This window comes from Anarrhichthys ocellatus, unplaced genomic scaffold (assembly GCF_004355925.1).
Source record: "Anarrhichthys ocellatus isolate YVR2014 unplaced genomic scaffold, GSC_Weel_1.0 scaffold38, whole genome shotgun sequence".
Lineage (NCBI taxonomy): Eukaryota > Metazoa > Chordata > Actinopteri > Perciformes > Anarhichadidae > Anarrhichthys > Anarrhichthys ocellatus.
The window spans coordinates 4,348,942-4,363,795 of NW_022280068.1; the positions used below are offsets into that span (position 1 = coordinate 4,348,942).

Below are 14,854 nucleotides of genomic sequence, written 5' to 3' on the forward strand. Positions count from 1 at the left end.
TCAAGTCTTTGAGCTACAGTAGAGACCAAGTCAAGTCTCAAGTCTTTGAGCTACAGTCTAAGTCAAGTCTCAAAACTTTGAGCTACAGTAGAGACCAAGTCAAGTCTCAAGTCTTTGAGCTGGAGTCCAAGTCAAGTATCAAGTCTTTGCGCAAAAGTAGAGACCAAGTCAAGTTTCTAGTCTTTGAGCTAGAGTCCAAGTCAAGTGTCACATCTTTGAGCAAGAGCAGAGTGCGACTGAAATCAACTTGAGTCCAAGTCCCCATCTGTGCTGTGTTCACCAGCTAGTAGCCAACTTTGTTAGCATACCATTTGGTGCTGGACAGGTAGTGTACAGTGGGCTATTAAAACCATTGTATATGCTGATGAGAATCATGAGAGTGAACAGTAAAACCAAAATACTGATTTATAAAATGCCATAAAGCCCAGTGAAGCTGATGAGAACTGCAGAGTCATATGATGAGTGTCTGTGGGTTTGTTATTAAGAGCAACAACGTTCACGTTACTCATAGTACTTTATTCCATTGTTAATACAAAAATATTTATTACAGCAACTTTAATATTTGAACCTGTAGTTGAAGAAGCTGCTATATGTGACTAGAGTATTATATATCTTTTCTGGCCACAGTGTCATCCCGCACGTGACGGACTGCGGGGAAAGTGCTGGTGTGTGGATCAGAAGACGGGCATGAGGCTGCCAGGCCCACTAGAGCTTCGAGGGGATCTGGACTGCCACCAGTTAATGACTGCTACGCTGAGAGATTGAAGAGTGGAGAGGCAGTGAGGGTGCAGTACCAGCTGAATTCAACTGCCGTTTATTAGTAGAACTACACGAGGAAAGGACTTTGCTCTAAAGCCTCACTTCACCTGAGGCCAACGGTACTTGAGCCTGTACAACAAAAAGGAAACCAATGATTTGAGTTCTTTTGCTATTTTGTTTGTGTGTGAGAGTATGTGAGTCTTTTGAGCACTTGTTGTGTATTGTTTCTACTATGTGAACTTAAGACTGTTAAGTCTTAAGATACATGTGCTTTAAAGTTACAGGTGGCAGAAAATAACCTTCCACAGATAACAGTTGTAATTGAGCAAAATGTGTTGTTTTCCTGAGTCTAACAATAGGGTTTTCTTGAAAAGTATGAAAATGCATCAACATACCAGATAATCAGACCTAAACTACAACAGGGTCTGTTAACATTTGTTTTAATCTCTCTGGAGCACTAGACCAGTTAGAATTACTGCATTAGGACTATCCAGAAAGATAAATCAAAGGATTGCATACTAGTTTTTCACACAATTTGCGGAATTGGTTGTAACATATAGCTCTTATTCTACTGCCCTATATGTCTTAAACCCCACCCATCTGGTCAGAAGGTTAAAACAAAGCACAAAAAGTGTTTGCAAACACAAAGTCTAGTTCAGCAACAACACAAGAGTAGCAATAAAAGATTGGATGACAACAGATAAAATGAAAAAAGAAACAGGGGAAACAAAGGAATGCAACAAACCCCTGCTATGAGTTACCAAATGATAAGCCATAGCTTTTCACAACATCAAGACCAAAGTGAAAAGGGATTTAGTTTGAACAACTGTATCTCTGAAAGGCCAGAATGGATGTGCTTCATCTCCCGGCGGTTAACTCTGCTTGCTCTCTTTGCCGAAGAGCTCTCTCTAGCATCGAGCTCCAGAGGGACTTGCAGCATAGCGGGGCTAGAAACTCTGTACACTGCTGATAGGATAATCTCATTTCTCCAGCTGGTGCTAAAATGCCAGTGTGTCTTTCATGTTTGGATGAATATGCTTCAACATACAGGATTTTTCTCCAAACAGACTGCTTGGCAGAACTTTGGTGGTGCTATATACTGATTGTGCCAAAATACAAAAAAAAAAATTGTTGGGCATTTTTTAGGATTGTAACAGAAAACTGGGACTTTGAGGAAGTGGAGCAATTAGCATCAGCAAGTGCGAGGATCACCTAAATGTGTGACCATCTGCACTAGCTATTGGCAAAGGCTGCTTTCAATGTGTGTTTTGAATGTTATTGTTAAAATATGAAAGAAACATCCAACCTTGGTGCTGCACTATCACTGCAGCTACAACTGGCTAATTTGTTCATTGGCCAGTGCTGTAAATTGCAGATGTGATGTGTCTCAAATATACAAGCAGAGTGTCATACGTTTGAATGATTAAGCTCCTAGCAGCATAGCAACTCCTACTTAACATGAAGCTTTGAATGGAGGAGGTGCAGCAGTAAAGATAGCATAATGATTATGTGGAAACCAGAATTTCCTCTTTTAATTTGACAAGTGTTCAGCGTTCATATCATCTGTAGGGCATCCCACTAATAAGTAAAGGAGTGTTTTACCAGTGCAAATGACGTAGCTACTCATCAAATATTTTAGATACTGTAGGCAAGACTGGCAATTTTCTTATAGCAGTTTGATTGTAAAGCATTGTGAGCAGAGCAGCAGGTTTAAGCTAGTGGTGGTGTTTGGACAGCCTGCTCTATCTGTTCCATGGGACACTTTGGTTATAAATGATTCAAGCACAAATTCATCTTGTGTGGATATAGACGGCCAGTATTAGTGTTGCTGTACCACGCAGAACAGCATCAATGTCAACCTAACAAATCATTGGTGTGTAGATTACAGTGTAGTAATGTCAGATATGTTGAAAAGAAGAAAAAAAAGATAACAAGACAGCTACTCTCACACAGTTTTGGTTCTTTCTGTCTCCACACACTCATATTGCATCCGGTGAGCTTTAAATAGAACTATTAGAGCACAACACTCTGAAGGGAGGTCCATTCAGCTCCACACAGTTATTAAAAAGTGCCATGAAAACTATTACTGTTATCATTATTATCATGCATTTTTCCATATTAAATTCGGTCCAACTTTTTCTCCCCCTAAAATGCAGAAGTATATGCATATATAAATAGTAGTGAGTGAGAAAAGTAAACTCCTGTAATTGTGGTGCTATTCTCATTCGGTTATCGTGCGAGGGAGAAGAACATAAAACCTTCAGCTGTGAAATGTAGTTGCTCTCACCCAGTAATCTCAACACAGCAAAGTGAGGACAGTTAGATACTGTATGGGCCAGCCCAATCCCAAAATCAACATCAGACTGAGGATTTCTTTAACGTATCTTCAGTAGATCTTGAAGCTTCATGAAGGTGACATTTTGTAAAACAATCTTTCTACTAAACTAAACTTAAGAACTTGAATGGTGTGTTTTTAGTGCACTTTGTCATTTTGCTTCAAAACTCACTTAAGAAATTGGAAAAAAAATAACTTAAAGAGAATTACAATTAATTTGCAATAGATTCATATCCTATATGTTTATTCATTACAAACTAAACTAATAGAAATGATCTAAGGAAACAAAACTACATACTACATACAAGAAACGTAATCATATCACTGAAACCAGTGGTCAGTTTGCTGGAAACAATGTATTGCCACCTGATGACCAATTTTGCTTGTCACTACAAAAAGAAATGTATGCTAAGGTAGTTCACCAAAACACAGAGAGATAGATAGGAGATGGTATGGATGGAGAATCATTGCTACAGCTTACAATTGTCAAAAACCAAATATCATAAAACTTGTTCCAAAGATTACAAGCATCTGGAGACATCAATATTCATTCAGTGAACTGCATGCACAAACTCCTTCTAATCATTACCATTAACTAATAAATTGTTACTAAACACATTTCTCTATTAATGGTAACATTTGAGAGAGTAAATGGCAAATGGTTTCGGCTTTGACATTGTAAAGGCCTTCTAACTATAAACTGTGTATTTACGTAAACTATAATACGCTGCTTGATCTCTAACCTTGCTGTAATGAACTGTAATTGCATTTCTCGCGAATAGACTGTCCCTGTTTGCCTTTGATATTATCTATTAACGTTCAGAAGATATGAATTAATGTTTGCATGCATACAAATGGACCAGGGTTGGAAATATAAGTCTTGTGTATATTGTCCTGAACAAGACCACTGTAATAAAACACCATGTGTGATGAAAGAACTGAAATATAGAGTTTCAACCAATGAGACGATCAGTTACATTGTAAATGTTGACCTGATGAAATTGTACACATTGTAATAAATCAATTAAAACACTTTAGAAACTACAATTTGGTTGCTGTTGCTGTTATTATTAGTAGCAGTAGTAATATCAGTAGTATTGGACGATTTTAGCTTATCACAGATATTATAGTACCAGTAAGCCAGTAAGTCACAAGAAGTACAAAACGCCATACTGCAGCTATGTTTTCTAGCTTGTATCACATAGACAAAATACAAAAAGTAAACAAACATTAAGAATTTACTGATATATAAAGATGAACTAGTCTTTGGTGGCTATTCTATCAAAGATGTATTTACTAGCCGTAATATACGGTTATTTATTTAATGCAACATATTTGTGATGTGTTTGTATTGTTGTTTTTAAGTTATTACTGATACCACTTTAATACTCGGCAAAGCTCAGTGTTAAGTATTTGATAGGCTTTACTTTTTGACAATAAAATGTTCTCATCAATTATCAACGGTATGTGACTATTTCTAAATGCTTACATGTGATTTGTTAGGAAAAAGTAACCAAAGCATCAATAGATACTGTTCCAAAATCTAACAGTAAACACATTTTTGGATAAAAGGTTGCAGGTGCTTGATTACATAATGAGCTGTGTTCCAGGAGATACTTCACATCAGAATTTACAACCAGAGCAGAGCTTATGTGTTTCTTTCAACAAAAAGTTAAAGTGTCAAATGGTTGTATCCGGCCAGAGGCATACTATTTAACATTTACGGTTGACTTAGGAATTTATGAAACCAACCAAGTGAGAAAGAAAATGTCCCATATGTTTCCTTGAACATATGGTGAATGCTGGTTTGACAGGCAGGTTAATGATAAAATGTAAGACATTTGTCAAAAGAATACCTCTGGAATGATACATCATAACAATCTGACTGCAGCAGCTTCTAAAAATACCCCCACCATCCACCACCAGAATAAACTTTCAAGTCTGCTTAGTTCCACAGCCTGAGTCTATTTTGGGGAGCTCTAAAGGCTTATGAACTGGGTCTGAAGCTGCATTACAAGAACAGCTTTACGGGTTTTCCTTTGATTGATTAGAAATGTCACAGGCCCTGCTGCCTCTGGGCATCCACAATCCCACAGCTGTGCCTGGGAGGCCCTGTGTGAGTGTGTGTGTTAAACCTGCACAGTAGTTTACAGGAGGCATGTGACGTCCACCCTACCTCCAGATGGACTCCAAAACAGGTGTCTGGCGCTATAGAAGGTCCTCCTCCTGTGTGGAATCTGCTCCCGTCCCATCCGTGCAGGTTTCTGGCCATTGCCTGGTAGAGAAAAAGAACATGAAGCACCACACCTGTAGATTGGACCACAACATTGTCTGCATGCATATTATACAGGATGCAGGTCAAGCAGAAATACAATAATCTCTCAAGTGTGCAGTGCAAACAGACAGAAACGGGGACACAATGAACACAATCAATTAACAAATCCAAAAACAAGCACTATTCAGGTTGAATGGACAGAGATGTAGGCTAAATCCTACAGGCTTTGGATTGTTATCTTTAGGGAACACACTATTACAACTATTGACCTGGACGGCTCTCAAACAATGTGAACAAGAATGCAAAGTATTTCAGTTCTAACAACAATGGAGCAGTGAATAGGGCAACCTTGATTTTCTAGTGGCCTGTGAAGCCTCCGTAATACAATTTACGGTATGGTGACATAATGAATCTTTTTTTTTAAACATTATATAGCCTGAGATTATTACCTTTTTGCAAAACATGGTTGTAAACTGTAGAGCAGCTGCACTTGCATGGCATATTTTTGACATGAGGTGATGTAATTTTGCAGTCAAGATAACACTGTAAATCAGCTTTTTGCTCCATTATGTTTGTGATAATTATTATGATGGTGCACATCTACATGTCAAAGATAATGTAGGTAAAACGTGAAATCCCATTTGGCTGCGCTGTTAAGTTACCTTCTCTTTTATAAGCATGGAGTGACTGTTCTTGAGGAGAAAGATGTTTCTGCTGTCATATTGATAAGTGAGAGCTGCAGCACTGACAGTTGATGGCGATGAGCATCAGCATCGAGGCAAAGCACAGCTGTTATGAGGAGAGGGTGGGGGTGCAGTTCTGGAAGATTCTGCAGGAATCTGACGAGTGGACCCCATTTCATTCGTTTATTGTGGGGACTGTTTCTAGGAGCTAGGTGGGTTAGCCTTCCCTGTCAAAGCCACAACTGTGGTGGGGGACTAAAGGTATAAGGACTAAAGGTATAAGGGTGAGTTTTCTCACTTTAGTATACAAGCTTGCTTGTCACCATCAAACATCTATTGGAATTTGTATACCTCTAGATACGTTGGTTTGACTTGACGTTGCATGCTAATTGTATCTCAGATGTTATTTTTCTTTTCATGTAGGTTGCTAAGCTACGTAACCAGACCAGCTAACGTTAATTCATCTGACGAGACAAGCTAACGAGATGGTATCGAATATCTAGCTAACGTTAAAACAATATAATTACAGCCAACGCACGTTAACAAACGCTGTATTTGCTGCTGGCTTCTGCTGCATACTAGCTAACCAGGCTAAGTAGAAACAACAAACTACAGTAGCTAGCTAACGTTACATCACTAGCTACCCCGCTAGCATGAATACATGCTAACATTAGCTTGGTAGCTAAACTGCAGCACTCTCATTGATGTTCGCATAGATGTAGCGCTAGCGTCGGGAAAACGTAGGGTGCAGTCCCGACTACCAGTGCTAGTTCACCTCTCCACGTTGCCATATCCAAATAGTCATAACGTCTTTGACATTTCGTGCGACCCATATTAAAGAAACGCTGTTGTTGACAACATCTCTTTGCCTAACATGAAATGTTCCTGCAAGTTATATCCAAAATATCTGCAGATAATAAAGTATTGTCGTTTTCTAGCCAGCGTCACCGACGGCATCTCTTTTGTTTTGTACCATGTAGGAACCACCCTGTCCACATAATTCAACTCATCAATACGAGATCAAACGCTATCCTGCTCTTAAAATGTGTTCATTACAGAGCCAATGACTGGAACACACTGATACCTTCTCCTCACTGCAGAGATGTCAAGTAAGGACCTGGGAGTGTTTTAGCTAACGTTATGATATAAGGTATCACACACATCAGACTGTCTCCATGAATCCATGTTACGTGACACAATCATAACACATTAATATCTTAAGTTTATTTATGATGAACAGAATTGATTTAACTGTGATTTGTTGCTGATGGTTTTATTTCATATAGACAGCAAGTATTGTTTCGAAGAAATAACTGTGAAAGGGTTAGCTAAGAATGAATGTTAAAGAATTGGAAATAATAAAATGCTGTTTCACTTGACTGATGCTGATGTTTCATTTGGACCTTTTCTCTCACAACAGAGAGACCATCACATGCCCCACCGCCTCCCCCCGCCCCTACAACAGTAAGCTGATGTTGCTGTTTGGACACTTAATTTAAGTGCATGATTTTAATATATGCTTTACCATACATTTCTCGAAGAGATTAGTTTTTTTGTTGAATCCACAAACCCTGTTAAGGATCCAGACTGACTACCGCTGCTTCTGAAATGATTGTTTCTTTGTTGCCTCAGCATGAATGCAAGTTTCTTTATTTTGCATTTTCCCAGCTTTTTTCATTGGTTACTTTATTTTTGTTTTGTGTTGGGGTCCCCCCCCCCCATCCTCCTTTATGTAATTTCTCATTCATATTTCTGTCTCATTTATTTCCTTCAGCAAATGCCCAACACTGCCGGGTTTGTGGGCTACAACCCATACAGCCATCTGGCCTACAACAACTACAGACTGGGAGGGAGCCAAAGCAGCAACAGTCGGGTAACGGTATGAATACGAACAGAAAACGTAAGGTGACCAAAAATGTCAAACCGACCCAAGGGGAGAAACTAAAATCGAAATAAAACAGTTCACTTCTACTTAAGTTTGACACAACACTAAACAGTCAGCCTGCTTAGTCAAAAGAAGACACTGCAGAAACATCTGCAAGCATCATTAGCGTTGGAGGTTTTCACAAGATCGACCTTTGCTTTGTTCAGTGCAAATAAGTTTAGATACATATTTTGCTGTTAAAAGAAAAAAAGGTCCGTATGAAAAAAAGGTCAGTATGAAAAGCCTAACTCCCTCTATTACTGAGAATGAACCTGTAATGCGTGTCACTCTAGACTCCCTCTGCTGTCTCCATCACAGTGCAGGCTGGTTAAGAGTCCATCTGTGTGCATTCAAATTCCACCTGCCTTTCAAAGACGGCATTTCTGACAGTCATGTAAATAAGTAACCCATGCCACCAGTGCTGGTGGCATGGGTTACCAGAGCCATGCAGCCAGAGCTGCATGGCTCTGGCTGCTGAGCTGTAATTCAGGCGCTGCATGCAAGCTGCGGTTGGCTGACTCTAATAATGGCATTATGGGCAAATCTCAGCTTAAGTTGGGTTTTTGTATTTTCCTTTCACAGTCAGCGCTATTCCTTTGTACTCCGTAGGGCTCCTCAAACTGTCATTAATAAATCAAGTTAATTGAACTGATAAAAAGTTACTTTGATGCATCTTGTATTTGATTATAAGTCTTTTTTTTGGATAGTTTTATTTCATATTACATAACATGCACCTGCACATAGTTTCATGAGCTGTCCTTAGCCGAGGTAAGCAGGAGTGTTTACAGGGTTGCCTGATAACTCCACAGCAACAGTGCCTTAAGGTGACTCTTTTTCTTTATTTACCAGAATTCCTCTGGAACAAATATCCCAAAGCCACCCAAGCCACCCGATAAGCCATTGATGCCATATATGAGATATAGTCGTAAGGTAAGTGCAAAGTGTGTGATTGCTGCATTTTGCAACATGATGTGCTCTGTTGGAAGACAGGGATGCTTTGCTTTTAAGATATTCTATTAGCTAAAAAAAAGTAAGACGTACATTTTGTTTCAGACACTAATAGCTGTTTATCGAGGTAGGTATCAAGCTAAATTAAGCCAAGACTGTCCACATCACATAGTGGGATTTATCGACTTGGAGATGAAGCTTAAAGCACACGGCCTCCTCTGGTTTGTGACCTCTCTGCAAAGAGATAACCACCAAAAGCCCCTCCAACCCAACCCAACTCCACACCCATGTCTGGTTCTCATCACCAGGTTTGGGATCAAGTAAAAGCCTCCAATCCTGATCTGAAGCTATGGGAAATTGGGAAGATAATCGGTGGCATGTGGAGGGACCTCACTGATGAGGAGAAACAGGATTATTTGAATGACTACGAAGCAGAGAAGGTTGGTTGTTTAACAAGGGGTGTTTATGGGAGTTTTCTGACGGGTGACCAGTAGATGTGTCTCTAACAGTTCTTTCCCTATCATGTCGTAGTTGATAGAAACGAGGGCCCACGCTGTGTCTGCTTGCCATCTCGGTTTCCTTGTCAGTCCTTTCATCTTTTCCGCCGTAGATTGAGTATAACGAGAGCATGAAGGCCTATCACAACTCGCCAGCCTACCTGGCCTACGTCGCTGCAAAAAGCCGGGCCGAGGCCGCCCTGGAAGAGGAGAGCCGCCAGAGGCAGTCCAGACTGGACAAGGGCGATCCTTACATAAGCATTCAGCCAGCGGAGGATCCAGATGGTAAGGCCACTCAGCTAAATGCTTCATCTCCCAAGGTTTAGAGCACTGTGACAGAGCTTTATTTACTGTAGCATGACCACACAGAGTTGACACTGTGTTATCCCCCCCCCCCCCTTTCTACACCGCTACATCCACATTTTTGGTAACGCTACCTTTGAAATCCCATTTCTGCTTTCAAGCTGCAAAATGGAAAAAAAACGTTTATGTTTTGCACAATTGTTTCCATTTTGTAGGTATTCCTGGCATTGGTTTAGACGTAATTGCAGAATTTACATTCTTTTGTCTGTTGTTTTTAAGACTCACACACACACACACACACACATGCACATACACGATAAACACCCAAGCCAGAAGAAGACGTTTGAGTTACACCCACCTCAAGGAAATGATGCTTGTCTGGGGTCGGACAGGGTTACAGTAGACGATAATGATGAACAGGAAAACTACAGATAAAACCAATTGCTATTCAGAAACACCCCAGACCATAAAAATGTGACTTTGTATCCCAGTGGGTTATGTTCTTATAAGACTGCACGTACGTCAATGATTAAATGAGAGTAGGCTCTCCGGGTGGCTACATACTCAGAGATTGGGCTTTATTAATAAATACAGTATTTGTTGAATGTTTGTAATGGGTGTAATGTAATCGGGACAATATTTGCCATTCAGCAGGTGCCGTGTACACTTAAAATCGAATGCAACATAACCTGAAACAACATTAATCATGCAGAATATTGTCAAAACATGTAAAAAATACCAAGTTCAACACATTGATGGGACTGAATTCTCACACACTAACGTCAGAATGTCTTACTTGACTGTTTCCTGTTGTGGTGTTAGACCAACTACTTGAGCACCGTTGAAACGTTCAACATGGCAGATGAGATTCATTTCTGCTCTCTTTGAAACCCACACATGGGTGCACACACAGCAGCAACTTCATGTGATGAGAGCTTTTGTTGCATCGCACAGAGGTTTAGCAAAGTTTTGCCACAACAAAGCCAAAAAGGAGTGCCTCGCATATAATAGTGTTGAACAACAAGTTGTAATCACTGGCAAAGATGATTCTAACAGTTACTGTAGTTCTGTATTTTAGTCTGAACGCATTTGTAAAATATACAATTAAATAAAATATCCTATTTGAATTAATCTGGATTTGATTCCTTATCACTGCAGTGTGGAAGAAGTAAACAGGGGTAATTGTTCTTGCACCATCATCCTGTATCTAAATGTCAGCGGAGTATACATTTAAGACAAAGAAGAACATTTGCTGACGAATGGAAATTGCAGACTACATCTTGAAAGTGTCCACTTACACTGGGTTATAATTAAGCGCTTGTTCCATTTGCCTTACAATAACGGTTCTGCTTTGCTTCAGGATGTATTTTCACATAATGGCCTATACTTAAGCCTCTTTCTGTATAAATATTGAGCAATATCCTCCTCCTGTTTATAGTTTCTTGATACAGCAGTATTTGCATCATTCTGTCACGAGTGTCGTAGTTTGCCGAAGCCTCTCATACTTGTGACTGTGTAACACATCTCTACTCTTTGCCTTTTGACAGGCAGGTGTGTGAATATTTATTCATAACTCAGATGTTTTTTTATTTCTTCAGATTACGACGACGGGTTTTCAATAAAGCACTCGGCTGCAGCTCGTTTCCAACGCAACCACCGTCTGATCAGCGAGATCCTCAGTGAGAGCGTAGTCCCAGATGTGCGCTCAGTTGTTACCACTGCTCGCATGCAGGTCCTCAAACGCCAGGTCCAGTCTCTGATGGTGCACCAGGTACGATCCCGTTGTGGTCTTCTAATCGTCACATAACGGTGGCATTTAGCACACAGCTTTTGTTTTTTATAGGTTAATAATGTAATAATCACGTGGAACCGTGTGTGTCATGTGTCACAGAGAAAATTGGAAGCAGAGTTGCTTCAGATTGAAGACCGCCACCAGGACAAGAAAAGAAAATTCATCGATGCTACAGAGTCGTTCACGAATGAGCTCAAAAGGGTACGCCATCTTTGACATCATCGTTCTGCCCACACGCAAGCTTCATTTGGCATGTTTACCTGTACAATGTGCAGCTCTGGTTATGTGCCAGTGTACATCTGCCTTACAGCAATCATATAGCCGTTAGTGGTTACAATGTGTAGCCCTAATCAATAACCTTTGTTCTGAAATGAGATGCAGCACTGTGCAGTTGAATGCACTGTCTACTGTTCACAACAGGCGGCGCCATTTATCCTTCACAGAATCTATTCACTGACTCAGAAGTAGTATTTTCAAACATGTACTGAAACCGTGTTGTAGTTATGAACGTAACTCATTCAGTTACATTAAGTTGTTACTTTGTGTTCAACCTGCACATGCATGTTCAACCAATACTAAACTTTGAAAAGTGAAAAGAGTGCAGCAATCGTTTCCACCTTTCCACATTAAATTCCACATTACTGTGCTTTAAAGCTGTGCTGTCTGAAGGTGGAAGTGGACATGGAGAAGATTTCTACGGAGATCTCTGCAGCAGAAGAGACAGCTCGCAAACGAATGGTAGAACGCGATAAGGATGCAGGAGACAGAGGCACAAGAGATGCCCCAACCTGTGTGTTGGCAGAAGAAGAAAAACACATCTGTGCCACACATGGCAATAAGTCCCAGCAAAACTCTCAAAGTGAAAGTAGCAACAAAGAAGGCGAGGAAGCAGAATCCAACGCCACAGATACACCAGGTGAGCCACGCTGGCTTTGCTGTTATCTAGCTCTCGTCATGTTTAACATCATGCAATCTTCTTGTTTCTTTGACTCAGGGAAGCCAAAAGCTTCAGAGGAGCTCGAGACTCATCCAGGCAGTGAGGAGGGGGCATCCGAGGACAAGGAGAGCGTCCCAGAGGGAGCCATGGAGGAGGGAACCAGCGACAGTAACACAGGCTCAGAGACCACCTCTGCTCAGACAGAAGATGCCCCGATTAGTGAGCCATCAGAGGGGTCCAGCAGGGCAAAAGCAGCCCACTGAGTCCAACAAGGTTCACCAGCTGTGAACTCTAAGGCTATCATTGCGTCTGCCGGTCTCCGGTATCACCCTCTGATAACATATATTGCACAGTAACATCTTAGTTTGTCAAAGAATATGAAGAACATTTAGATGGGCTCAATGTTTTAACACGCCTGAGGGAGAGAGGATGTTTGAGTTGAGTTTGAAAACACCAAGGCTTGCAGACATGCGCTGAATACAAAAAAATGATAAAAAATGTAAAGCTGACAAAGCAAAGGTCCTGTCTAAAATCAATGGCTGCTAAGTGCACCCATGTGAAAGCACTATATTTCCTCCACAGGCCTCATTGCCATTTGGAAGAACCCATACGAGCCCTCTTCAGCACACACCGATACATATCTCTAGCACTCTGTCTCGCAGACGCCAGACTGTCGCAAACTAAGGCTGGCTATTTGAAAAAAATGCTGTCACATGAAACAAACATAGTTCAGTGTTATATTTAACTTTGTCCTTTGTATTGTAATGCCCTTGTTGCTTTGATTGTTATTTTTGCATGATGCAATGTTTGAAAATAAGTTGGCACACTTGTGAAGAGTGATGCTGGGTGACCATCTCCTTGGCAGGAGAATATTAGTTTACTCTCCGTATCAGTATTACAGTGACAGTATTGTCTCAGCAGTCTGTAATCAGTAGTGGCTATTTTTGTTATTTATTATCAGCATTTTTATTAAACTTTGTGTATTGGTTGTCCCAGTTCATCCAATAAGTATATCACATGATCATCAATGCTGTACAATGCTCGACTACCATTGTTCTCAAGTTTGCTAGCTGTCAATCAAATCAAAAGCAGTATGCTTAGAACATGTCTGTCATGATGAATATTGCAATTTTCCGTACCGTAATTGTGTACACAGTGTGACGAGGTTTGCTTAAACATGGATTTTCATGTCGTGAAACAGCTTGAAGAACACTCATAAAACATGCAGTCTTACAATGAATTTCCTTTTTGCATATTTATACCAATAAACTTTTCTACCCTGAACAAGTTCTCACTTCAATTGTTGTTCACGAAAACCTTTGAAGCAAAAAGATCACAAACAAGTATGCGGTAAACAGGTATGCAGAGGCTTGTATCAAACATTCATTGTTGCACACAACGTGCAGTGCATTCGCATAGCTATTAGTCCTTTGCACAGTATAGGTAAGGGAAGTGGGTAAGATGAGAGGGAATGGTTCCGATTTCCTGTTATCAGTGCAGAACTAGCAACCTTCCTGAAAGTTATTTTGTGTTGTCACAAAATTCAGCATTAGAGCCTAAAGGAGAGAATTAGACCTGATAGGAGATATAAGCCTTATTTGTCATGTTTTCTATGATTTAAGCCTCCCATAGCATGGAGTAATGATCAGACGTCATAGTGCTGTAGTTTCAATGTGACAGATGTCGCCTGCAATGCAACTTGCCACATTTTGTTCCATGTGGTTACCACTGCCTCAAGTGAAAGCAAGAAACCACAACCGCACAGACACAGGTGTGCAGACGCCTGTGTAGAGCTCATTGTAGGCCTCATCTGCTGTCCAGCACGACAACTGTCTCCATAAAACTGTGCACTGTACAATGTTGCAAAAAGAAAGGCTGTTGGAAATACAAGCAAATAACTCCTAGTTTTAACAGAATTATCTTTTTAAGAAAAGCAAGCTGTCTCTCTTCATGTTTTATTAAATACTGTATAAAACTATATGATGACTTAATATTTACTCTTGTGAGGTGCAAATAACAGTTTGAATGTTAAGTGCGAAAGTTGAATACACTGAAACTCCCAAAATGAGTCTGGCAAACTGGGCATTGTTGCATTTTTTTTTTTTTTTTTTTTTTTATTGGTGCAAAAACTAACATAAATGGGGACTTTACAGGTACAACAATGTTAGATACAGAGATACAGATAAAATACACAAGGGCAGACAAAGAACAGGTTGATGTACAACATTTAACATAAGGCACAAAGCCCGTTAAGGAGCTAGAGAACCGTCGACCCCACACATACACATTATATGTATAAAGCGAGAAAGGACATTTTCGCAAATTTACCCGAGTTACGTTTGTGTGTCATGCATGAGTGTGTGGATAACGTGTGCATGATTTGCGCGTGATTAGCTTTGTC

At 40.2% G+C, this 14,854-nt stretch overlaps 3 protein-coding genes across 16 annotated transcripts in view; 2 read left to right on the top strand and 1 right to left on the bottom strand.

Moving 5' to 3' along the window:
• Positions 1 to 4,138, top strand: part of LOC116394270 (insulin-like growth factor-binding protein 4) — a 19,942-nt gene extending 15,804 nt beyond the window's left edge. Inside the window, exon 4 of the mRNA XM_031867248.1 lies at positions 628 to 4,138. Within this exon, the coding sequence (XP_031723108.1) occupies positions 628 to 765 (138 nt within the window). The 3' untranslated portion in view covers positions 766 to 4,138. The remainder of the gene's footprint in view (positions 1 to 627) is intronic.
• LOC116394267 (DNA-binding protein Ikaros-like) overlaps positions 1 to 7,135 on the bottom strand; it is a 34,447-nt gene extending 27,312 nt beyond the window's left edge. For 7 of the 8 annotated variants that reach the window (XM_031867239.1, XM_031867232.1, XM_031867233.1 and 4 more), the window contains exons 1-2: positions 6,032 to 7,135; positions 5,271 to 5,369 (exon numbers count right to left, since the gene is read on the bottom strand). The gene's annotated coding sequence lies outside the window, so the exon portion shown is untranslated. Of the gene's footprint in view, positions 1 to 5,270; positions 5,370 to 5,818 lie in introns of all 8 variants that reach the window. The other variant, XM_031867234.1, reaches the window with a different exon arrangement.
• LOC116394269 (SWI/SNF-related matrix-associated actin-dependent regulator of chromatin subfamily E member 1) lies at positions 5,936 to 13,026 on the top strand. 7 transcript variants are annotated; one of them, XM_031867246.1, is made up of 11 exons: positions 5,951 to 6,336; positions 7,033 to 7,161; positions 7,473 to 7,516; positions 7,827 to 7,925; positions 8,826 to 8,906; positions 9,233 to 9,364; positions 9,535 to 9,706; positions 11,323 to 11,495; positions 11,616 to 11,717; positions 12,171 to 12,432; positions 12,511 to 13,026. In XM_031867246.1, the coding sequence occupies exons 2-11, from the start codon at positions 7,155 to 7,157 to the stop codon at positions 12,714 to 12,716; spliced, it is 1,278 nt and encodes a 425-aa protein (XP_031723106.1). In that variant the 5' UTR covers positions 5,951 to 6,336; positions 7,033 to 7,154; the 3' UTR covers positions 12,717 to 13,026. The 7 variants fall into 7 exon arrangements, with proteins under 7 accessions (XP_031723107.1, XP_031723106.1, XP_031723105.1 ...); XM_031867245.1 differs by having other exon boundaries at positions 5,951 to 6,328; positions 7,111 to 7,161; positions 7,827 to 7,931; XM_031867244.1 differs by having other exon boundaries at positions 5,952 to 6,336; positions 7,111 to 7,161; positions 7,827 to 7,931.
• The last annotated feature ends 1,828 nt before the right edge of the window (positions 13,027 to 14,854 follow it).